At 39.1% G+C, this 23,654-nt stretch overlaps 3 protein-coding genes across 6 annotated transcripts; 1 reads left to right on the plus strand and 2 right to left on the minus strand.

The window, feature by feature from the left end:
• Positions 1 to 24: 24 nt before the first annotated feature.
• LOC115769749 (serine/threonine-protein kinase unc-51) lies at positions 25 to 23,241 on the plus strand. Its single transcript, XM_030714696.1, has 12 exons — positions 25 to 677; positions 8,315 to 8,488; positions 19,204 to 19,291; positions 19,361 to 19,486; positions 19,756 to 19,829; positions 19,900 to 20,060; positions 20,196 to 20,332; positions 20,398 to 20,553; positions 20,617 to 21,795; positions 21,855 to 21,991; positions 22,065 to 22,200; positions 22,263 to 23,241. Exons 1-12 carry the CDS (start codon positions 588 to 590, stop codon positions 22,337 to 22,339), a joined length of 2,535 nt encoding a protein of 844 aa, XP_030570556.1. The 5' UTR covers positions 25 to 587; the 3' UTR covers positions 22,340 to 23,241.
• On the minus strand, positions 10,087 to 15,772 carry LOC115769757 (leucine-rich repeat and transmembrane domain-containing protein 2). 4 transcript variants are annotated; one of them, XM_030714719.1, is made up of 8 exons: positions 15,631 to 15,772; positions 14,144 to 14,309; positions 11,990 to 12,168; positions 11,660 to 11,913; positions 11,327 to 11,602; positions 10,896 to 11,163; positions 10,691 to 10,834; positions 10,087 to 10,633 (listed from the first exon to the last, which is right to left on the minus strand). In XM_030714719.1, exons 2-8 carry the CDS (start codon positions 14,194 to 14,196, stop codon positions 10,479 to 10,481), a joined length of 1,329 nt encoding a protein of 442 aa, XP_030570579.1. In that variant the 5' UTR covers positions 14,197 to 14,309; positions 15,631 to 15,772; the 3' UTR covers positions 10,087 to 10,478. The 4 variants fall into 4 exon arrangements, with proteins under 4 accessions (XP_030570579.1, XP_030570571.1, XP_030570588.1 ...); XM_030714711.1 differs by having other exon boundaries at positions 15,417 to 15,772; XM_030714728.1 differs by having other exon boundaries at positions 15,675 to 15,770.
• On the minus strand, positions 17,326 to 18,796 carry LOC115769779 (opsin Rh4). The gene has a single exon (XM_030714748.1). The coding sequence runs from the start codon at positions 18,786 to 18,788 to the stop codon at positions 17,637 to 17,639; it is 1,152 nt and encodes a 383-aa protein (XP_030570608.1). The 5' UTR covers positions 18,789 to 18,796; the 3' UTR covers positions 17,326 to 17,636.
• Positions 23,242 to 23,654: the final 413 nt, after the last annotated feature.

Below are 23,654 nucleotides of genomic sequence, written 5' to 3' on the forward strand. Positions count from 1 at the left end.
ATTGCCAATCGCGAAGTGGAAAAGACATACACAATTGAGATTAATTGAAAAAAATAAAAGCTTGTAGAAATTAGTTGCTTAATTAAAACATTGGCCGGGAGTGAGTTACAAATTTTTCTTCTGTGCGTGCGTGTGCGTGTGTGTGTGTGTCAGGGTGAGTGTGTGTGCGCAGAAACTAACTAAATTGCACACACAGCAGTTCTAGCACACAGGAGTACGCCAGTGTTTAATTTAATTACAAGCCAAAAAGCAAAGGCAGGTGTGTGTGTTTGTGTGCGTGGTCGATAAATGTTTATATCAAGTGCAAGTTGGAAAACAGCTGGCAATAAACTAGCCCCGTTTGCAAAGTTCACGAAAACGCTAGCCGCGGCAGTGAGTTAGCGAAAAAATTGATTTTCCACGACGACTGCAGTAGTTGCAGAAAGCAGCGCACAGCTGAATAGTAAACCCTCGCCCAACACTCCCAATCAACTGTGCGTGTGTGTGTTTGTGTGAGTAAGGGAGGGCTGCCCGTTGTTACTGCAGCCAGCTTGTGATATAAGGCAGAAAAAAAAAGAATCAAAAACGCGTCACTGCCGGCGCATGCAATGAATATTGTCGGGGAATATGAATACAGCTCCAAGGATATGCTTGGCCATGGCGCCTTTGCTGTGGTCTACAAAGGACGTCATCGCAAGGTAAGCAAATGCCACATCAATTTCTTGTTTATCTAATGTATGTGTATGTGTGTGAATGTTTTTGCAAATTTGTTATTGTTAATTTCAGTATGTGGGCTTGGCTCGCATTTGTAAAAATGACAACAACAATCATTTTAACAATGCGCCATTGTCAAAGCAAACTCAAGCACACGAGCGGGCATGCGAAATTCGCATAAAACGCAATTAAAAAGTGTGTCCACACCTACAACGAAAGTGCCTGCCGCTCTTGCTCTTGCCAAATGTCAAAGGCAGCCCAAAAAGTGACAGCGCAGCGGGCAGAGCGACGTCGCAGCCACAGCAGCGCGTTGCCCCTTTGTTGTTTGTATTTATATAGATACATATGTACACACGTATATATATATTATTTTTCCTGTTGGGAGCTCCTTGGGCGTTACTCGCTATCTTTAAATTTGGCTAGCGCTCTGCCGCGCTTGTTTATGTTTTCGTTTTGCCCATTGCTGCTCTTACACTTATCTTATTGTTTTTATTTTGAATTATTTCAAGGGAATTCGTTCGATTGAAGCTATTCGAAACACGTGTTTTTGTTAGTTTCATATGCTCTGTTTTTGTTTTGCGACGCTTTTTGGGCCCATGCGCACGCAACATATACATACATACATACAATTGTTCGGCCTGCGAGCATTTCTACATATACATATGATGCTTCTCTCTGCGCGTGTGTGTGTGTGTGTGTGTGTGTGTGTGTGTGTGTGTGTGTGTGTATGGTTTCTGCGTGTTTGGCTTTAAGAGTGTTTTGAACTATTTCAGGGTCGTGCCAAACCATATTTCAACTTTGCTTCACTTCGTTTATGTTTATGGGCGGAATTGGATGCGTAGGCCCATTAAATCACAACAAAATAGTTTGGCACGTGTAATTTAATTTATCACTATTTCGTAAAATTAAACTATGTTTTATATAAAGCTCAGACTTATATAGAAAATGTAAATATGTATACCGCATTTAGCTATTTATGCAGTTTTAAATAAGAGTCCAGTTATATAACATCTGATATGAATAGCTTCGGGTTTTGAAATAGCCCTCACTTTGTTTTGATTTTTTAATACAGCTCGTTGACGCGTTAAAGGAGCCAATTTAAATTAGACTAACATGGAATACTATACCAATATTCAACAGCATATTTTAACATTTATTAAACGTTCAAAATTTATATCCATTTTGGAGGGAATGTCAACGGAGACACACGAAGAAATATTGGAATCGAAGAAAACATGAAAACAGGTTCCGTCAATCTTTCGCAGACACAAAAGCAATCAAGAAATCAAAAGTTACAACTCGCAAGAGGGCGAGCGAGAGAGAGAGAGAGAAAGATAGCGAGAGAGAGACGAAAGAGAGTCGTACGCGTGCAGCAAATGGGTCGCACTCTATTGTTGCTGTTTGTTATTATAGGTGCTTGTGTTGTTGTGACTGCATTGTAATTAATAGTGCGCCCATTAAAGGCAAGACGAACTTGAACAATAAAAAAAACACACACACACACACACACATGCAAAACAAATGTGTCAGCTTTTTTTCTAGACCATTTGATAAGCGTTGCGATTTTTACATGTGTGTGTGAGTGTGTGAGTGTGTTTGTGTCTGTGTGTGTGTGTGTAGCTCTAGTTTTGATTGCTTTGCTTTCTTGTTTCTAGTGTTTGTTCTGTCCCACAAATTTGCTGGCTGCTCTTGGCCATAAGGTGTGCCTATATATATGTATATATCTGTGCCATTACCATATGTTTATAAACAGAGATGCGTATCTTATGGATACCCAAAAAAAAAAACAGCTGATGCAATAAGCCGCAGCTGTTGCCGCAAAAGTTTTCATTTTTAGCATTTTACTCGGCTGTTTTTGTTGTTTTGTTTTGATTTGTTGCTTTTGTTGTGCCATGTTTTACGTTGCCTTGATATCAGTTGGTTATTATGTGCTATTAACGTGATTTTTTATTTGCTAAAATTCATTATTCAACAAGCCATATTTTCTTGAACTGAGAAAGTTATATATGTATGCATGCATAATTAAAGGTAATTACGTTAACTGAAATATAGGAAGCTCTCGAACGCTATCAAGTTTTTAGTTCAAGTTTTTAGTTAATTTATTGGCTCTGCTTTCTGGTTTTCACGATTACTTTTTGCTTTGTCCAAAAAATCGTGGGGCAAAGGCCGGCTGTGACATTTGTCCACAACGTTGCCAGGCAGGCTGCACGTGCTCCGCATGGCATCTATCTATCTATAAATAGTTGGCCACAGCGAACATGTGCAGGCAGCAGGCAGACAGAACAAAGATGCAGATGAAAGATACTAAAGACTGCGACTAGACCCAAAATAAACCCCAATGTATACAGATGGCATGACATCGTCTGGAGCTGAAGAACTGAATGAATTAATGCCATATCCAACGGATACACACATGTGCAAATTGTCGGCACGTGTTCCAATAATATATCGTAGTTCAGGTTTTTGTTTTTCCCTAAACTCTGGCTACGCTTCTGTTTGTGCTCGTGGCATTGCATAATGCAACAACCCGCATTGAGAATCATGCAAAAATGTAATTTCAGCGCATTAACGAGGGCTACTTTGTAAGAATAAGCTTAGCACAAATCAATTTCGAAAGTTATTTCTGTAAAATCACATTTTTATCCAAGAGTTTGCACCCCATTTATAAAATCTATCTTAATCTTTGAGTTTGTATCTCGTTTATGAACTCTTTCTCTATCTTTGAGTTTGTATCTCGTTTATAAACTCTTTCTAATTGTATCTTAATATTTGAATAATGTGGAATTGTGCCTTGTTTTCAGGCAACCCTCGCCATGCTCCTTGTGTTTCATAAAATATTGTGACAAGTTTTTGTAATACCCTCTCTTTCCCCCTCTTTCTGTTTTTCCCATCTGTCTGGCGCTTTGGCTGCACGCGTTTCAATTCTCGTTCATGTTGATATTAGTATTATTGTTGTTGTTGTTGTTATTTTATTTGTAGACTGTGCATATTTACTTTTCATAATTGTGCAATTGCATTTCGCATTTGATTTTGTCGCAGTTTGTTGCTGTTGTTGTTATTGCTGTGAATAAATGCGTTTCAAGGAATTGCCGGTCGGAACTTAATTTAATTAGAATTATACAACAGAATTAATCGAACTGTTTATTGCAACTATTTATAATGAGTAAAACAAATTGGAATGTGATATGCAAATTAATTCGATTGAATGAATTGAAAACCAAATAAGAAATATGGAAATCGAAATTATTTTGCAAATCGTTTTTAAAGCTGTTCTTTCAAAACATTTCCCATTATCCAAAATGTTGATAACTTTTAATTGAATGCATTTGCATTGGTTTTCATTCATAATTGAAAAGTAAGTCTAGTAAGAATTAGATTATATTCTAGCAATTAATTAGATTCCAAACGATCCCGGAAATTACTTCTAAGCATGGACTTCAATGGCTCGAAAAGTTCTTGACCCAATCACCTATATATAAATAGATCGCAATAAACAATCTAAAACATATTCCCGAAATGCGAGTTAAGCAATAAATGAATACGAAATGTTGTCGCAAACGAATGTGAAAGTTGATGATGATTCGCCAAGCGGAAGCTGACATCACACGAAAAACTCCACGAGAAATCACAAAAAAAAAGAAAATTAAAAAAAATAAACACATTTCAATTGTGCGAAATTAGTTGGACGAATGGTAATTTGGGTTAGCCGGAGGGTTCAATGCACCTTCCGGCTTTGTGCGGCTGTGATAAGGCTAACAGGCCACAAAAATAAACAATCGCAAAAGAGATTTGTAGCCAAAGTGCATTGGCCTACAACAACTTAAAGGGGGAAAATAAATTTTGGACAGAAATGGCAAAAACAAACAAAAATAATTGCGCAGAAAATGCGAGAAACAAAACAAAGAGGCAGCCCGACTCAAAGTATCTGACAGATACACACATAGCCACAAATTCACTTGAGAGCTGCTGCAACTGGTTTGTTGCTGGTGAAAATGTAGCTGGAAAGGCAACTCGCAATGCCTGGCGGAAAACTCTTTTGGCAAAACTACGTCGCAGGTTTTCAATTTCGCGCAACGCGTGATTGACTCAATACGAAAAGGCAAGCTAGCCACACGAGTCAGTTCAACGTGCATGATGACCATGAAATACCCTGTGTTTCCATTGGGTTACGAAACATATTCTAATGCAAATTCAAATACATATAATTAGAACAAAATGGAAAAGGCATTTTGTAGAAATAAAGATCAAGCTAGCTTCTGGTATGCCCAAATAATGGTTGATCTATAATCGAGACAAATTGAAAGTGGCGTAATATACAAAAGGAGTTAAAGTTAGCTTCTGGTATATCCAAAGAATGCTTGATCTATAATCAAGTCAAAATGGAAATGCCGTATTATAGAAATAGAGATCAAGCTAGCTTCTGGTATGCCCAAATAATGGTTGATATATAATCAAGACAAATTGGAACTGGAGTAATATAGAAATGGAGATAAAGTAACTTCTGATACACCCAAATAATACTTTATATATAATCAAGATAAATTGGAAGTGGCGTAGTATACAAAAGGAGTTAAAGTTTGCTTCTGGTATACCCAAATAATGGTTGATCTATAATCAGGGCAAATTGGAAGTGGCGGATTATAGAATGGAGATCAAGTTGGAGTCTGGTATACCCAAATAATGGTTGATATACAATCAGGAAAAATTGTATAATTCTTGTATAATACTGATTCCAATTGGGTATACAAAATTGATATATTTTAGGAAAAATTAGAAATGGCGTTATATACAAAAGGAGTTAATGCTAACTTCTGGTATACCCAAATAATGCTTGTATCAAGTTAGCTTCTGGTATACCCCAGCGCACACTCCATTTAATACAGGGCATATTCATAACTCTACCGGGTCTTGTTTAGTCCATATCATGTATTATGAATTGTTAATCAGATTTTATAGAACATCAGCGAACTGGAACTGTTGTGAATTGTTTGTCAAACCAGTTGCTGTGAGAATTTAGATCTGGCTATACGTATATATACTATATATATACTACGTGGACATTTGATTCAAGAGCAGACAATTTATGCGCATATATTGTTAGCTAATTTGCACGTGGAAATTTTTTAGCGTCTGGGACGGGACCTGACTGAAATTCGATAGATCCATTAATGATAACTGACAATGCTTCGGATTGTTTGTTTTTTTGATTGTTGATTATATAATTAAAAGATTTTGAAACTTTCGTTTGTAGCGATAAAAACTGAATTAGGTTTGTTTCTTTTTACAAATGATTCCCATATTGAAGAATTTGCAAAGTTTCGCTTGTTTTTCACAAGCTTTAGTTTATTTCTATCTCAAGTATTGTAGTGAAAATTGTTGGGAAATTGTTTGAGATTAAAGATATCTTTTTATACCCTGAACCCATTTAAAATGGGTAGAAGGGTATATTGAATGTGTGCAAAATCCAAATGTATGTAACAGGCAGAAGGAAGCATCTCCGACCCCATAAAGTATATATATTCTTGATCAGCATCAATAGCCGAGTCGATCTAGCCATGTCCGTATGTCTGTCCGTCCGTCCGTATGTATGAACCCAAGGATCTCAGAACCTATAAGAGCTCGAGACTTGAAATTTTAGATGTAGTTGCTCCTAGTTCCCGCGCAGATTGAGTTTGTTTCCGATAATCGATAACTTGCTCCGTTTCTAAGCAATCGATAAAAATCGATATCGATATTCTGTTTTTTGGGCAATTGTGGTAAATAATAAGAGCTAGAGTCACCAACCTTGACATATAGCTTTCAAAATAAAATATATATATGCATTTGATGTTGGAAGAAGACGGTTTAGGGTATCCCCTAGTCGGGAGCTCCCGACTAGAACCTCTTGTTAATTATTTATATACGAGAAAAGGTGCATATAATTGTTTAGGCTGTAAAATGTTAGGAAAACTGAAATTTTAATTATTATTATTGTTTTTATTATTATATATTTGTTGTTTTGTGCTTTTTTTTGGCTTTATATTGTTGTTATCGTTTAATTCATTGTCCCTTCGTGACTCTGACCTAGGCCAGAGCCTGTAATCAGCCTATCATTTAACAATTATTTTTAATTAAAGTGCCGTGTGGCAACAAGAGCAATTTATTACTATATATTTTTTATTGTTATTAATATACTCTTAACAAACAAAAAAACAAACAAACAGATGCATTATAAAAACCAGCCCTGTTATCGGTCAAGTATTTCTGATTGTCAACGTTTATAGAAAATGCAATTGTTTTAAATATATAAATTGTATTTTGCCCGCAAATGGAATTTACGGGTTACGTTACTCAGACAAAAGTTTTGAAGAAGCAAAAGAAGATGTGATATGAAAAGGTATTATTAATGTCAAAAATAAGGTGAAATTGAAGTAGAGTAAAACTTCAAATGAAGAACTGAAAAAGATCTTTAAGTAAGAAAACAATCAAATATCAATAAAAGCTCAACAATTGGCAGCTAGGAAATCGCATCAAATACGGCAAATTATACGTCATGCCATATTTAGTACAAGTGCAAAATGAAAGGTGGTTACACAAATTAACACTTTTACCTGTTGATAAAGACGAGAGGGAGGGGGGGGGGAGGGAAGGCCAACTGGTAAACAGAGACAGAGTCATTGTCACTCGTTAAGTGTTGGGCAAATAAATAACGCACTGGGCGAGACAAAGCAACGGGCGGGCCTTGCACCTTATCGCCAAAGGTAAACCGCAGACCAGTCAACGGTAAATTGCGGATCTCAGACCAAGTCTGCCAGACAACCAGTCATTCGCGTAGATAGCGTAAACAGCTGACGCAAATTGCATTTTGCGTATCTAATAATAAAACGCATTCTGCTGCGAGACACGGTACAGTTGCGTTGCAAGAGGGCCACTCTTTCAACATATACATATATATATATACATAGATACACATCCTCAATGTGCATAATTTATGGCAACATTTGCAATTAGCGTGTGCTGTGCGGCTCGTCAAGTACTTTAAATGCATCTAAAATTAAACAATTTTCAACTTTGCGGTGCTGCAGCATACGTTGCTGAACGCCTCTCTATGCGCTTCTCAGCATGCATACTTTAAGCGTGTGCATAATAACAAATGATTAATGGTCATTCACAATTAGAAACAAAATTAATTCAGTTCAACAAAGCGTACAATATTCATCAAACAATATTTTATAAGGAATAACTTATTCAATAAATTTCGTCTCACGTGCAGTTTTTTGTGTTAACTGCGGCAAAGTGTCATAATTACGTGAATGTGCCTTTCTCCCTTAAACTAATTAAATGTTTTATCAAGAGACCTTATTAAAAACTCAGTCTAATCAACTCATTTGCTAAAGTTTTGCCATATAGATGCCCGTAACGCTTGTCTATTTGTGCTTCCAATCCAGTTTAATGGTAATTAACACGTGACTCTGATTAAATTGTTCATTTTTCAAACATTCTCAGGGCCCAATTTCTTGAATAAAAGTAATATAGAGATTTGATTAACTTTGTATTCGGCATATTTACAGTTTGTCGTTCAATGACTTCAGTTTGCTAACGAACACTAATGAATGTTAATTAATACGCTTCTTTTTTTCAGAAACACATGCCCGTGGCTATCAAATGTATTACCAAGAAGGGACTAATCAAGGCGCAGAATTTGCTCGGCAAGGAGATTAAAATTCTTAAGGAACTAACGGAGCTGCATCATGAAAACGTTGTGGCCCTGTTGGATTGCAAAGAGTCCCAGGATTGTGTCAATCTGGTCATGGAGGTGAGTTGAATATTCTTTTATCTACTTCGCAAAAAAACAAAAAGAAGCGAGTATTATCAGTAGTTCTACCAAAATGTGCCTGGTCATTGTTTATGCCTTTGTGCTCCTATTGCTGGACAACTGTGTGCGAGTAGAGACCTCTACGTAAAAATAAAAATATTAATGATATTTGGCCTAATCGTCTGACTCAGTCCGTTTGCTGCTGCCGCTAATGCACCCGAAGTGCACGTAGGCAAGTTTCACGTCATCTCGCACTCGTAAGGGCATTTAATTCAATTGCGGAAACGAAACATTGCTTAACCATTGTATACTCTATAACTAATGCATTATTCATGATTCAGCTAAATGTGCTTTTCCTATGCATCCTGTATGGGGGAAATATATTCAGACATGTCTGAAGTTGTTGTTTACGTTAGGTGATATTGCATAAAAATCCTTTTAGAGATACTTAGGATTGATTGATTTTATTGCAAGTTCTCATTAATAACAATGCATATACTCAATTTGTTGTTTCATTTTCGTATCGTGCCCTTAAACGCTTTTGGTAGCATTGCTTCGTTTTTTAATTCATAGAACAATCTTCTAATCTTATGCGTTTGCCCCCAAAATACCCGTTCAAATATACGTAAACAGGTTGTTTGCAAATTTTGCGTATATTTATATATAAATACTTCTTACGTCAACTTTTATAGAGTTGTTTATTAGTTTTATCCATTTGTTTGTTTACTTCCTGGCATTCCATGTACGTATACGCATATTTCTGCGCTTTTATATACGTCAGGCACATGTGTTTGTATACTTTTGGCAGGCACTCTTTAATGATTATTTGATTTCGAAAATAGGTCAGATTCCTGTGCAAAGCATAACAAAGACCTTGATAAGATTAAATGGCGTTGTTTTCTGGTCCGCACATTTATTTACAAAGGTATCAAGCTCAATTGGGCAAGAGAATAATGAATGTTTGCTGAACATTTATGATTTTGAAGATTCCAAATTGAGTGCAGGCTGTTTTTAATATTAAATAGATTTCGTTATCCATTTCTTTATTGTGTGAAACTACGCGTAAACATGCGATTCGTTTCGTCTGTTTTGACTGACTTTGACCCCATTCTGTAGCCCCTTCTCCGACGACTTCTCCATTTCCCTGCTATGTGTTCTAATTTGTAATGCAATAAGTTTATTTTCGTATTACTTATTATTGATTCAGTTATTCGATAAATGTTTCCCTTCCGCTCTCAAGATTTCACTTATCGCGAATGCCATAATTCTGTGTTGTTGTTTGGTGTTTTGAATATTATTATAATGTCTAGAGAACTTTGTGTTAATAAATTTGTCTAATATTTGGATATCAAATCCACTCGACTCTCTACTTATATATTCCAATGCCTAACCAGATCATTCTTTACACAAAATCTTTCTTCTCCTAATCAATACGGAAAATTTGTATTATAAATGATTCTGGCTGAATCATGCTCGTAACTTTTAACCAATGTCTATTTAATAATTATTGCTAATTTCATGCCGCCAAATTGGCGGTCACTTCAAAATCTAACATTAGTAAAAGTCTCATGTAATTTATTTACTATTTACAATAATTAATTTTTATTGTGTAATTGGCAAAATGTCTATATTAAGAGTAGGAAAATGTCTAAGAGCTAACAATTTGTTATAAGATAAATATCGATATGATGTGTGCTCTAAACGTAACCATAGAATATATAATTTTTGTTCTTGCTACCAAAATACGAAATGCGAGCAAACTACATGAAATACATGTCCATGAAAGCAAGGGCTAAGCGACTAGGTGACTTAAACTATGGAGCTAAACCTAAAAACTCCCACTACAATTCGGGAATCGTTTTTGTAAAACTACAATTCAAACAGAGTTCAAGTCTCGTATCCGTTGGCAAATGCTGCTGTTTCCATAACAAAATTGTCAACTGTTTTTGGAATTATTTTTCGAAGGCAGCGCGGCGAGTGTGTGCGTCTCTTAGGCTAGCTTATTTAGCGGTATTTCCTCAGTGGGATGTATCTGATCCTTTGGCTCCGGTTTCTTAGTGCGGCAACATTTCGTTTTAATGCCGCCCACATCCTTACGGCAAATCAAGCCCACAATAATGCCCACAATCGCAACGACCATGATGCCTGCAATGAAACATTTTAGTATTTATTATTATTATTATTATTGAGCAGCATACTTACATATGAGCAGCGTGTTAATGGTCTCCTGCGAAATGGGCACTTGATATGGCTCCTCCTTGTCTGCGGCTTTGTCACCCGCCATGATGCCCGCCTTGGACACGCTGATCGTCTCGTTGGCCACTTTGTTGCGGTTGCGATTGGCTGCTAAAACAACATTTGCCCATAAACAATACGTACACTTATATGCAAGGTATTTGTTTATTACCTGTACGCGGCGGCGATGGCGTCGCTGGCTTCGGTGTGCTGGGCAGCCCCGTCACACGCTTGAACGGCGTGTCTGTGGCCTGGATGAGGCTCTCGTTGAATGATGTGCCCAGCACCAGCTCGAAGCAGCTAACATCAAAGTGCCTGAAGCTGATGTTGTCAATGGATTTTAGTAGATTACACAACTCCTCAATGTTTTGCTGATCTAGTTCGGGCAGTTTCAGTTTAATTATATTCTTTAGCGGCGTGAAAGCTCTCGTATTGATTTGCTGTCAAAAATAGAAGAGGCAGGCATTAGTATACGAAAGTGAAGCACAAGCGCGTGCTAGAGCGAGACAACTATATGAGGCAAACTTTGCGAGCTGCCAACCTGCTGTCTAGCTGCTGGCACGACTATCGATAGCTGTTGCGATAGTTTGGCGCGCAACGTACTCGTTTGAATTCGTTGTGATCCAAGCGCAGCACATTCAGTGCGCTCATATTCATGAATATCTGCTCCGGCAGCTCGGTCCAGCTGCAATTCGAGCAGCTGAACTCATTCAAACTGGGCTGATTCAAAAAGGAGCCATCCGTGCGCTGCGCTATGCTATTATTACTTAAATCCAGCAGCGCCAGATCCGTGGCGCCCGCAAATGTATCGGGCTCAATTTTGGTCAATTGATTGTTGGCCAAGCGCAGGCTACGCAAACGTTGCAAGCCATTGAATGCCTGAAAGAGGAAATCTTTAAATATAATCATATATAAACGTATGCTTAACTGGCTTACCTCCTTGTCAAGATGTCGTATTAAATTGTGATTCAAATTGATTTCAAGTACTTTGGACAAATTGGCAAAATCCTCGGCACGCAGCTCGGCAATAACATTATGGCTCAAATCAATAATTGCCGCCGTTTTGGGCAAATCCAACGGCACATGGGTCAGATGTGCATTGGTGCATTGCACATATCTGAAATCCTGCAAGCAAAGGCAATTGCGTGGACAGCTCGGCTCCAGCACATGGCTGCTGCGTCGTGGAATGCCTGCATGCGAGAAAAATGATTAAGATAATGCAGGCAATGTTAAATGTAGATGTTTTACACTCAGTCTTGAACTTACTGAAAATGGGCCTAAATGTGGTTGTCGTTGTTGAGGCCGTTTTATCCAATTGTCGATTTGCTGCTATCTCTGGCGGTATTCTATCCGACGACTCGTCAACATAATCATCATCATAGTCGTAATCATCGTCGGAGTTGTTGCCTGTTTGGCTTTTGTCCGCGGGCGCTGTGTGGCTAATGCTGCAAATATATTACAAAATTAGAAGAGAACGCCACCTTGTATACATATTTGGCAAATTAGCCAAGTTAGGCGCTTTAATTAGCAATTTTTGCCAAGTTGTTAAGCCCAAAAACTCTCAATTGGCTGTGCATTTTTTTTGTTGGTTTTGCCAGTTTGAAATAACGCACGATTACATCACGAACAGACACACCCAGCAATTTGTCCTGAAAGCGCGCTCTTGACCCATTTAAACACACGTCGAACGATACCCTGTGGCAAGTGCTAAGCGGCATACCTAGCTATTGTTTTGCATATGTAACAACTAAATGTAATAAATGGAATTCGTTTTTCGACTCAAGTGTCTCTTAGCACTAATTCGCTAATGCAGGGCATATTGAAGTCTTAACTCCTGGAGAACTTTTTCGCTTTGCTCTGTTTGTTGGTATCTTTTTTCAAGTCGTCTGTCCGCTCTTTATCATTATTCGCTTTTGTTTGTTGTTGCTGCTGTTTGGTGCATTTCGAGCCGCATGAATGGAAACAGGCGGGAAACCTGTTTACGTCACAGCCGTGTTTCTCTTCAGAGTTTTCGCTTTCCGCTATCGTTCGCCTGCTCACTCTCACTTTCGTTCTGCTCGCCTGCCGTGATTTCGGGCGAATTCTGATACCTTCATTAGGAGCAGCGCCAGATTGTGCGGGATTTAAGTAGCATTCCATTCAGTTTATTTTGAAAAAACGTTACGAGGTGACACACATACTATATACATATGTGCATATGTGTGCATATGTATGTCTGTGTGTCAGTTCAAGTACTTTTTATAATCGCCACTTGCAACTTGTATAAATTGCGTGACTGTTGTTTCTCGAGAACATCGGGCTATACTATATACATACATATATATACATGTAAGACCAGTGTCTGGGCAGCTAGAAATGAGCTTGTTAGCGGAATTAGCTGAAGCTTAGAATGGGAACAAGTCTGGCTTGGGCTAAACAAAAAATACTAAATTAGTATTTTTGATTTGGAAAATCAAGTTTTATATGAGCTGGCACTATCTGCCAGCCTTGATAGATAATACAGAATATCATAAACAAATCGGGCGTAGTCTTTTCACAGGGAAATTTCTTTGAGCATATGACGCCTGTATCGGGAAAAGACTATAAAATTGGGCAGGCCCCAGTTTTACTTGGGCGCTGCCCCTAATAACTTAAATGTCAGGCTGACGACATATTGGCAACAGAAACTGAAGATGGGCCTTGGAAAAGTTGCACACACTCACACACACACACATCAGAAGACATGCGAGTGTGTGTTTGTGTTTGCCCATTCCAAAAACTTTACGGCTTTTGGCATAAATCAATAGAAGCTCCTTCGTCTGCGAATTGAGCTACGCTTGAGTCATAAAAGGCCACAGTTTGTTTGTACTGGACGCCGCATTGTATAAACATGTTTGATAAGTGGAAAAATTATCGTTGCAACTGTTTGCGTTATCAGGCGATCGATTAGAGAAGTCATACATAAATAAGTATAATAACATTAATTGCGGGTGGAACTTTTGTCACTGTTACCGTGCCGGCCATAAAATGGCATTTAACGAAAGTCCAAGGTCCGTTTAAACGATGTGCCCAGGTTTGTTTTTGTTTTTGTTTTAACAGGTTTCCGTTTGAATTTATTCCATGTTTGTCCCATGTTACTTAATGTTGGCACTTTGTACTTTGTCTTGACGACTTTGTAATTGCCCGATCCTCTATATACATTTAAAAAGAAATTAAACCAGTCTGTTTAAAATGCGAGAAGTTGATCAATGTGTCATGGAAAGTGTGACGCATGAGTTCGTCAAGCCCAAATTTCCTATGCGAGTTCGTTTTCTTTAACAAACTGCGAGCGTTGAATTAAAAGTCAAATGTTAACTAGAACTTAAAATGTATTTATTCGGCAAAAACAATTGGCAAATATGTTGTTTTTTTTGTTTTTTTAGTAGTATTTCATTTGTTTACCTTACGCTCAGCAAAAATATTAGAAGTAATCCGAATTTGTAGTAAACGTGCATTTTGTTTGATTAAATGTGGTTTCTTTTAAATGCTTTGTCGCTTTATTGTTTTATATCTTTGTGCAGGGCAATAGTTTTATGTCATTGTTCAAATTGTTGATACACTTTTAATGCTGTTGAATAAAGTTGAAGAAATATGATTATATAATAATGTAATTAAACAGTTCAACTGTTGGTTTTTTTTTTAAGGTTTTGAGTTATGTGCGCACTTTTGTAATATATTGTTATACATTTCATTTATAATGTCTGCTTTTTTCGACCGCAGCTGTTCACGTATATAATATAATGTAATCGACAGCGCAACCCATTCTTTGGAGGTATTTAAAGTAACTCTGTTAATATATGCTTGAAATTAAAGGGTGCACTTTAGGTTAGATTCGTGAGAATCACGTAGAAGGGCGTATATCATGTTGAATGCATATGAACGGCAGGTGGCGCATCTCCCGATATATACACTTGCGTGTGTTCATATTTAAGGCATATATCACAAACTGAAAAATTTTTGATTCACTTGTCGATTTGCCGTTAATCTTTTCATAAACGCTGCCAAATCATTTTTATATATACATAAATTCTTACACACTTTGTCCATATAGTATATTATATATACATATTTTGTTTTGCTTTCGGCACTTCGAGTAACGCGGAACAAACCGAACGCACTCGCTGCCAACCTGTGACTAAATGGATAAAAAAAAAAAAACAGCGAAATGAGCGAAAATCGCAAACGACGGCACTGAGCTTTATTTTGCTTTATGCTGAGCAGGTGTTTGCGGGCGAGAGCGAGAGAGAGCGAACGGGCGAGAGAGAGAGAGAGAGAGGTGAGCCTCTCACGCCTGCGCTTTACTGACGTTTCGTGGCAGCACATTTTGCACGTCATCTCTCATCTGTCAATATTGGAATTGCCTTTTTTTGCTCTCCTAGGGTTACGCATTTTACTTTTACTTGATTGTTGGACCAATTATTGTTATTAAGAGTTTGCTTTGTCTAATCGCTAGAATGTTTAAGCGCTCTAATCTTATCAAATTGCTGTGTTATTAATGCGGCTTCTCTGTTCATTAAAAACAAAAATTGTGTTTTGTTGTCAACGGAATTGTATTTGACATACATAATTTCCTTTTTCGTTTGTTATTGAGTTTATAATACTTGATGTTAGTTTGAGTTTATTAATGAAATACTTTATATTCATCTATGAATTAATTGTATTATAATGCACATACACAATTACGGCCTTTTATTCAGAAATAATTCTCATTATCATTTTGTTTCATTTGGTTTCCTTAACAAGACACATGCATGTATTGTGTACATGTATGTACACATGCTGCTTTTATCGCCTCACAGCCGCTAGAAAATTGTTGACCTTTAGTCGCTGACAACGCTTATGTTTAATTCGTGATTTGGTGTCGTGTTTAAGTTATACACTACTCGTACGTTTCTATATTTTGCCCTTTCAGCAAAGTGTTTTTATAACGCACTCAATGTTTGAAGTCTATAAATTCCGCTAGCTTTCAGCATTCTATTTTGTTGTTTAATGCACGCTTAGCTTAATTTACAGTTAGCGCGAGTCATGCGAATGGTGCAAACGTCCCTGACAAACTGAGCAGCGCGCGATTGCGGCGTCGATGACAGCGCTTTTAAGTTTAAACTCGGAGAGCATATCATTTGCCTCTCCACTCTCTTTAGCTCGCCCTCTCTCCCGCACTCTCGCTCTCTCTCTCTCTCTCAGGCTACGCTTTTGAAGATAACTCTTTCTTGTGCTCTTCATTTCGTTGTATGTGTACGCTGTAAGTTTTACATTAGAATTTGGCAACTGCTTTTACGATAATGATAGGCTGACTCATGTGCCGTTGTTTTTGTATAAGTAATTTTAAGTAATTGTTGCTCTCACATTGATAGCTAGAATATTGCCCAAAGTTCACATGGCATGACGCTCTCCCTTATTCTGCAATTGTCTTTTGCTGTGCGCTTTACATGTCATTGACTTTTTTATATCTCTTTATTCAGGGTGCTTTTCATGTTTTTTTTTTTTTGTGCCCAAATCGAATCTTTTGTCATTTTTAATTACCTAATATGGTTGTGCTTCTATTATTATTATCTAAGCTCTTTGTTTACTCATTAGACTGTAAGTGGACCACACATTCTGTCATATTCATGAAACAACCATCAAAAGTGCTTATTATGGGTTTTATTTTCCAGCAAAGGTTTTTTTTTTTTAATTCTCACAAAGCAACTGAATTTCGCTTGGTTCGTGTCCGTTTTCAATGCTCCATGTCGTATTTCGCAGTCTGAAGGTCAGTTGAATCCTTTGACACCTCAAATCACAAAAGCGTTGACTGTTCTTTGTCTTTGCTAAATTATATGAGGAGCGAGGTTTGCTTATATCGTTTCTAAATAAACCTACAAGACTGTGGAGTCTTGTAAGTGTAAGAGTATTACATCTCCCTCTTACTTTTACGCAGTTTTTCCGTCTCTTTCTGCTTGTGCCTCCTTTCAACATCTCTCCCGTTACCCGTTTCTAAATTGCCTTTATATGCGATTCTCAAAAGCTCCCTGCTTGGCAGTTGACAGATTTTAGCTCACTTTTCAGTTAGGCTTAAAAAATATTATGATAATTCGATTTCTTTTTCATCATAATATATATATATATACATATCTTTTGTATGATTGAAGTTCGCAACACGTTAAATATTATTCAACTCCCGAAAAACAAACTTCAAAAATACCTCAAAATGAAATTTGAGATATTTGCAAAAGGTCAGGATGCTTCTTTCGAAGGCAGCTGCTTTTATAAGTTTGAGTAAAGATATTCAAAGGTAGTTTGTACAAAAGGTATTATAAAAGCAGCTGCAACCCCTTCAAGAGACTCGTGCAAAATGGAGGGGATCCCATTAGATGTTTTGCATTATAAATTGTCGTAAATCTTTTCCATGCGACCTTCAGACAACGTCATAGCCCAGAAACATATACATACATATATATGAGCATATGTGGTCCATAATTGTCTGACAGGCAGACAAAAGACCTCGTTGAACCTGAAGAAAACTAGAAACAGAATCCATGCATAATTCACATTTTACAATCGCATGTGTCTTCTCTCTTGATTGAGCTTAATTCATTCGCATAGTATGCGATTTGCTTGCCACAGCTGCGGGCATAGAATTTTATTCTTATTCTTTTCATTTGTTCTTTTTTTTTTGCTTTTGTTGATTCCATTTATGAACCTTGCATTAATTTTTAACATTTAAGTTTTTTCTTAAGTAGCGCACTACAAATTATAGAGGAAAAAGAGTATTATAATTGGTTTGTTATAGTAAAACAAATGCACAGATATTACGCAGTCAGAGAGTTGTCGAGATCAAATATCAGGCGGAGTTCGATTTCCGGTTCGTAGGCATGTTCAGCGTAGTCCAAGATTAAAAGTCCATTGTCGTCTTTGCCTAGGCTGCAGTTGTTTGCTGCTGCTCCTGTGTTGTTGTTGTGGACACCGCCGAGCTGGACTCGGGCGCCTTCTCATCGATGGCCAGCCAGGGGCAACGCTTTTGCAATTCCATGCGGTACCTGGGATGACTGATGGCATACACAAACGGATCGATACAGGCCACCAGTTTACAGGTGCAGGCCGGTATCATGGTAGCGCCTGGCGTTAGCAAACTCTTGTCCCCGAAAGCCCCAATCAGCGACATGACACCGTACGGCGTCCAGGATACGAAGAACAGAAAGCATATGGTAATGGCAGCCTTTGCGATGCGTATCTCGGCGGTATCCTTGCTCTTGTCCACATTCGAGCGCAACGATTCGACGTTCATCTTTTTGGCCTGCTCGCGCAGAGCCTTCTCGTGGCTGAAAACATGTCCAACTATCTGGCTGTAGTAGTAGATGATCATTAGCGTGGGGCACACAAAGCTGAAGAAGAAAATGGTGCCCACAAACAGGCGCGTATCAAAGTTATCCGTCAGGTAATCAAATGTGCACGATGTCAGATAGCCCTCCGGCACAAACCGATCCCAGAACTGGGTTAGCGGCAAAACAACCCACGGCGTGCAGTAAAGCCATATGATAACGTTCATTATAATCGCCTTGGTGAAGGTCATGTTGCGATTCATGGGCTTCGTTATGACATTGAAGCGATCGTAGCCGATGGCCGCATTGGTCATTCCGGCACCAATGCCCGAATACGAACCGATGGCGGCAAAGATTTGGCATCCGGTGTTGCCCAAAGCAAAACCCCGATGGAAGCTGTTGTAGATGAAGATCGGTGCCTTGAGGCACATTATAAAGTCGAACACGGCCAGATTCAGTACAAACATATTGGATGGTGTGCGCAACGCCTTGGATGTCGAGAAGATCCAGATAACCATGCCGTTGCCAACGGTCGAGGCGCAAAACAGAAAGATGTAGAACACGCCAAGCATGTAATGCATCGAGGCTGGCGGCTCCAACTGGGTTAGCCAGTGCTCCGGTATGTGCTGTATCTGATCTGGCGGCACATTCCAGCCCAAAAACTGCAGATCACCGTTGCCCGAAACGCGTGCCTCCGGCCGCAGCACAGGACCTTCGCTGGCATTGCACAGCGAACCCGCGGTGTCCATTACTTACGAGCCGCCGTTCCAACTTTTGGCTTGTGGTCTGCCCCACGCACAGCGTCTTTTATACCTTTGGCAGCGACTAATTCAATTTGGTTGTGGGCTTGCGTGCCGCCAAATTCGTTTTTTTGCAAACTGTGCAGTTGGCTTAAATGCACAGCAACTTGGCTTAAAAAGCCACACAATAATTGATTTTGCAGGCCAATGCCTAGATTTTAACTGTGGGTGGCTCCAATATTCTTGGGCAAAACTGGGAATTTAGAAAGGTTCTCTAGAAGTATACAACGCTTATACATACTACGAATTCTTGGCAATGCACAGCGCAGAATCTTTAAGGAAGCGATATAAAGAAACATAAGAGCATTTAAATTTAACACTTTATTTATTAACTTTTCTTTTTCTCTCCCGTTCTCGTTAACAGTATTGCAATGGCGGCGATTTGGCGGATTATCTGAGCGTTAAGGGCACCCTGAGCGAGGATACTGTCCGGCTGTTTCTCATACAACTAGGTGAGTGTTAAATAATATGTACCCCAATTGACACATTCTCTGACTTTGAGCTATGCTCTCGATTCGCAGCTGGTGCCATGAAAGCACTTTATACCAAAGGAATTGTGCATCGTGATCTCAAACCACAAAACATTCTGTTGTCGCACAATTATGGCAAGACTCTGCCAGCACCATCCAAAATAACGCTGAAAATTGGTAAGCATATAGGAATTAATGGAATATAAAGAGATATATTCAACAAATATCGTAGCAACAACAAAATTTAAGTGTAAACGTAGTTAAGAATTGTGCAAAATGTATAAATTGCTGCTAATTATATATGATTTGTATCTTCTTTTAATTCGTTTTTTGTTCTTAACTCAAATCAATATTGAATTGTATATTTTGCACTTTTTTTTTATCCTTTTCTTTAAAAGCTGTCTCATCCCAAATTAAATATTTATATTTGTTACTTTCTTCTGCAGCTGATTTTGGTTTTGCGCGTTTCCTAAACGAGGGCGTCATGGCAGCCACACTGTGCGGCTCACCCATGTATATGGTAAGTTTTGGGCGCAAGTTAAATTTGCACTATTTAAACATTTAAAATTGATCAAAATATTTGTTGACAGGCACCGGAAGTGATTATGTCACTGCAATACGACGCAAAGGCCGATCTCTGGTCGCTGGGCACCATTGTCTATCAATGCCTGACTGGAAAGGCGCCATTCTACGCTCAAACGCCCAACGAGCTAAAGTTCTACTACGAGCAGAATGCCAATCTGGCTCCCAAGTAAGTTTTACGTCTCAAAGTCCCGGGTCAATAGGTCTGCTTAGCTTAAGCCAATCTAGCGAGAAGAGATGACTACCATGGAGCAAGAATCTTTTAACGGAAAGATAAACGATTTATGACTATTTTTTTTTTTAGAATACCGCATGGCGTATCGCCGGACTTGCGCGATTTGTTGCTCTGTCTGCTGCGTCGTAATTCCAAGGATCGCATATCCTATGAGAGCTTTTTTGTGCACCCTTTTCTGCAGGGCAAGAAGGCTGCCGTGTCGCCGGGTAATTAAAAGCAAATTAAATAAATAAAAAACAAGTTAATCCCAACTATATACATGTTTAAACAGTCGATATGCCACCGCTGTCGAGCGGCACGCCGCCCGCCAAGGCCAAGAGTCCGCTGCAACAGCAAATGGAGCAGGAGTTGCAGCTGGTTAAGCTGGCCGAGCAGCAGCAAAAGGAGCGTGAGGAACAGGAAGCAGCACAAGAAGAGGAGAATACCGGTAGGTTAAATTGGAAAAAATTGATCTGTGTGAACGCAAATCTAAAAGGTAAACCAATTGCAGTCTCTGTGGTGGCTAATCCGGCTATCTGTGCTACGATTACAAATGTGGGCGTGCTGTGTGATAGCGAGAACAACAGTGGCTCCTGCAGCTCTCATGAGGATTCGGATGACTTTGTGCTGGTGTCCAAGAATCTGCCAGAAGATGCACGTCAGGGTCAGGGCCATGCTGTGACTGCCCAGCCACGACAGCAGCCAACGCCAAATCAATCCAGTCCACCGCGTCCCAGCAGCTTGCCCATTTCGGAGCCGAAACCAGTGCCGGCGCCGGCGCGCCGTCAGCTGCCAAATGCCGGAGCTGGTGTTGCCGTTGGCTCTCCTGGCAGACAGGGTGGCATACCGTTGACAGTGGCCACTCTGGCGGCTGCAGGTCATCAAATTCCCCGGTCGCAGCCAATAAGCGTTAAGCAACCGCGCGCGGATCAGCGTAAGAGCAGCGTTAGCAGCGACATCAATTCGATTTCACCGCCGGCCGTGCAGTTTGCAATTGGCACACCGCCAACCCGGGTGCGTTCCGCATCTGGTGGCTCGCTGTCAGAGACACCGCCGCCGCATGCGCCAAGCACATGGCAGGTATCTCCCGGACACTCTCAGTCGCCGTTACGCCGCAGCGGCAACAGTTCGCCGGTGCTTCCGTCCGCAGCGCTGACTAAATTGCCAACGCTGGGTAGTCCCACATTGCTAGTGGCGCCGGGTTCGCTGGGCTCGATTGGTTCCGCCGGCAGTGGCTCAGAGAACAACAATCAGCATCATATGTTAGGACCGCGTGCCTTTACTCTGCCCGAATTGGGCGCCACCGGCGGCCTGCAGAGCCTACTGGATACGGCCGGTGGGCCAGGCACTGAGCCGCATGCATTCCAGGCACCCGAACTGTCTGAGGAGACACTGATGGATCGCGAGCACAACGAAACACTCTCCAAGCTTAACTTTGTGCTGGCGCTCACCGACTGCATTCAGGAGGTTGCCGATTCACGCTGTGCGCCGCTCTCCACGCTTATGGTTGCCGGCAGTCAGACAACCACCGAGCAGCATCAGATTCCACCCCATGCCCCCGAACACTGCAAGAGAGCGGAGCGTTTGGTGCTGCTTGTGCGCGCCCTGCAGCTGCTATCGTCTGGCCTTAATTTGGCCTCGCAGCAGCTGCGCAACGGACAGCTGAAGCCGTCATCGAACGTAAAAAATGGTTAGTGAACCAACTGCGTTTCCCAATTAAAGCTAATCTTCTCTTGCTATCTTTTGCAGCGCTGCTCACTATGAACGCCAAATATCGCAGCATTCTGTTCGAGTCGAAGCGTCTTAACGGGAGCGGCCTGCTCCAGAAGGCAAATGCATTTAACATAACAGCGGATAAAATACTCTATGACTACGCGCTGGATATGGTAAGTGTATAGCGAAGCAGCCAACTAACTCGATGTGCTTACAAACCAAACGGTGTTTCGCTTGTCTTTGCAGTGCCAGACGGCGGCCCTGGATGAGCTGCTGAAAAACACCAAGAACTGCTTTGAACGCTACAACACGGCACACATATTGCTTCACTCCTTGGTGCAAAAATGCAATCATCCTCAGGACAAAATGCTGTTGAATAAGTGTGCGTTTCAATTGGCTGCTCGCCATATTCAATTATTTATAATAATAGTGTATTATTTACAGATCGCGATGCCGTTGAAAAACGCCTGAGCATATTGCAACAGCATGGCTACATCTATGTAACCGATGAGAATGCCTAGAGAGCAAATTGGATCCATTCGTCGATAATTCCTTAAGTTATTTAACCCATTCAAGTTGAGCGTACCACATGTGATTAAAGCAAAACTACGAGTACTCTATATTCATACATAAATAGCAAGAAGTAATTTAAATAGCGAACAACACAACATTTCAAGTGCAAGATATTAGCAAAGGCTTGAAAGGATTTTAAACAGACAGCCCAACCGACAATTGTCCAATGTAAATAGTTTGAGACATGTACGTAGTTTTTGTTTTCCTTTTATTTTTTATATATATATACATAATATATATATATATATTTTTTTGTTAAAGCTTATAAGTGCGCCTGCGCTCGACGCCCATTTAGTCCCTAAGCTAAAAATAATATATAAACAAACACATTACATATACATATACATATTTATAGGAATATATATGTACGTTTCAATTTATATTATTATGCATACACGAAACAAAAGATAATCAATTAATGTTTATGGGCAAAATGCAAGCCAAACTCAGTTTAATCTATGTTTAGAATTTTCATAGGTGCCGGCAACTTTCAATAGGTTTGTTCGCATAGTTCTTATGTCTATATCTATATATATATATATATATATATATATATATATATATACATATATTTTCCATTTAACAATTTTCATCTAGATATTGCTTTTTCATCTAGATATTGCTTTATAAAATACGCATATTTATGGCTGCACTACACAAACAATATATAATGTGCTATGTTCATAGGTTTTAGTTAGGTTTTCTCTTAAAACAATCAAAACACAAATTATTAATTTTATGTCAAGAGTATTTAAAACACACACCTAAGTTTTTCTACAAAGCCCACAAATTTAAGATCTATGTATATGTATAATATAAAGAAAAACACATTTGAAAGTGTATAAAATAAATGGAAATTAAAAACTAATACAACAAAACTTCAAAAGTAAATATTTTTGTGCAAGTTAATATCGATTCAATTCAAAATTTGTCATTTCAATTCTTCGATACATCCTTTAAATATTAACTGCCTAGAAAGATCCATTTTGCACACTTTTTATTGTCATAACACAAAAACTTTTGTCATAACACTGAGTTAGTACTACTATCGGTAGTATCGATAATGGTAATCTAAAATATCGAAACTATCGATAGTTCTTTAGCTCTGGTTATGATTCATGATTGAATCCAGCCATAAATCCCTTAATATTTAACTGCTTAGAAAACTCCATTTTGAACACTGTCATAATACAAAAATTTTGTCATAACACCGAGTTAATACTACTATCGGTAGTATCGATAATGGTAATCTAAAATATCGAA

Source organism: Drosophila novamexicana, unplaced genomic scaffold, assembly GCF_003285875.2.
Source record: "Drosophila novamexicana strain 15010-1031.04,08,12 unplaced genomic scaffold, DnovRS2.1 tig00000009-arrow-pilon, whole genome shotgun sequence".
NCBI classification, from domain to species: domain Eukaryota; kingdom Metazoa; phylum Arthropoda; class Insecta; order Diptera; family Drosophilidae; genus Drosophila; species Drosophila novamexicana.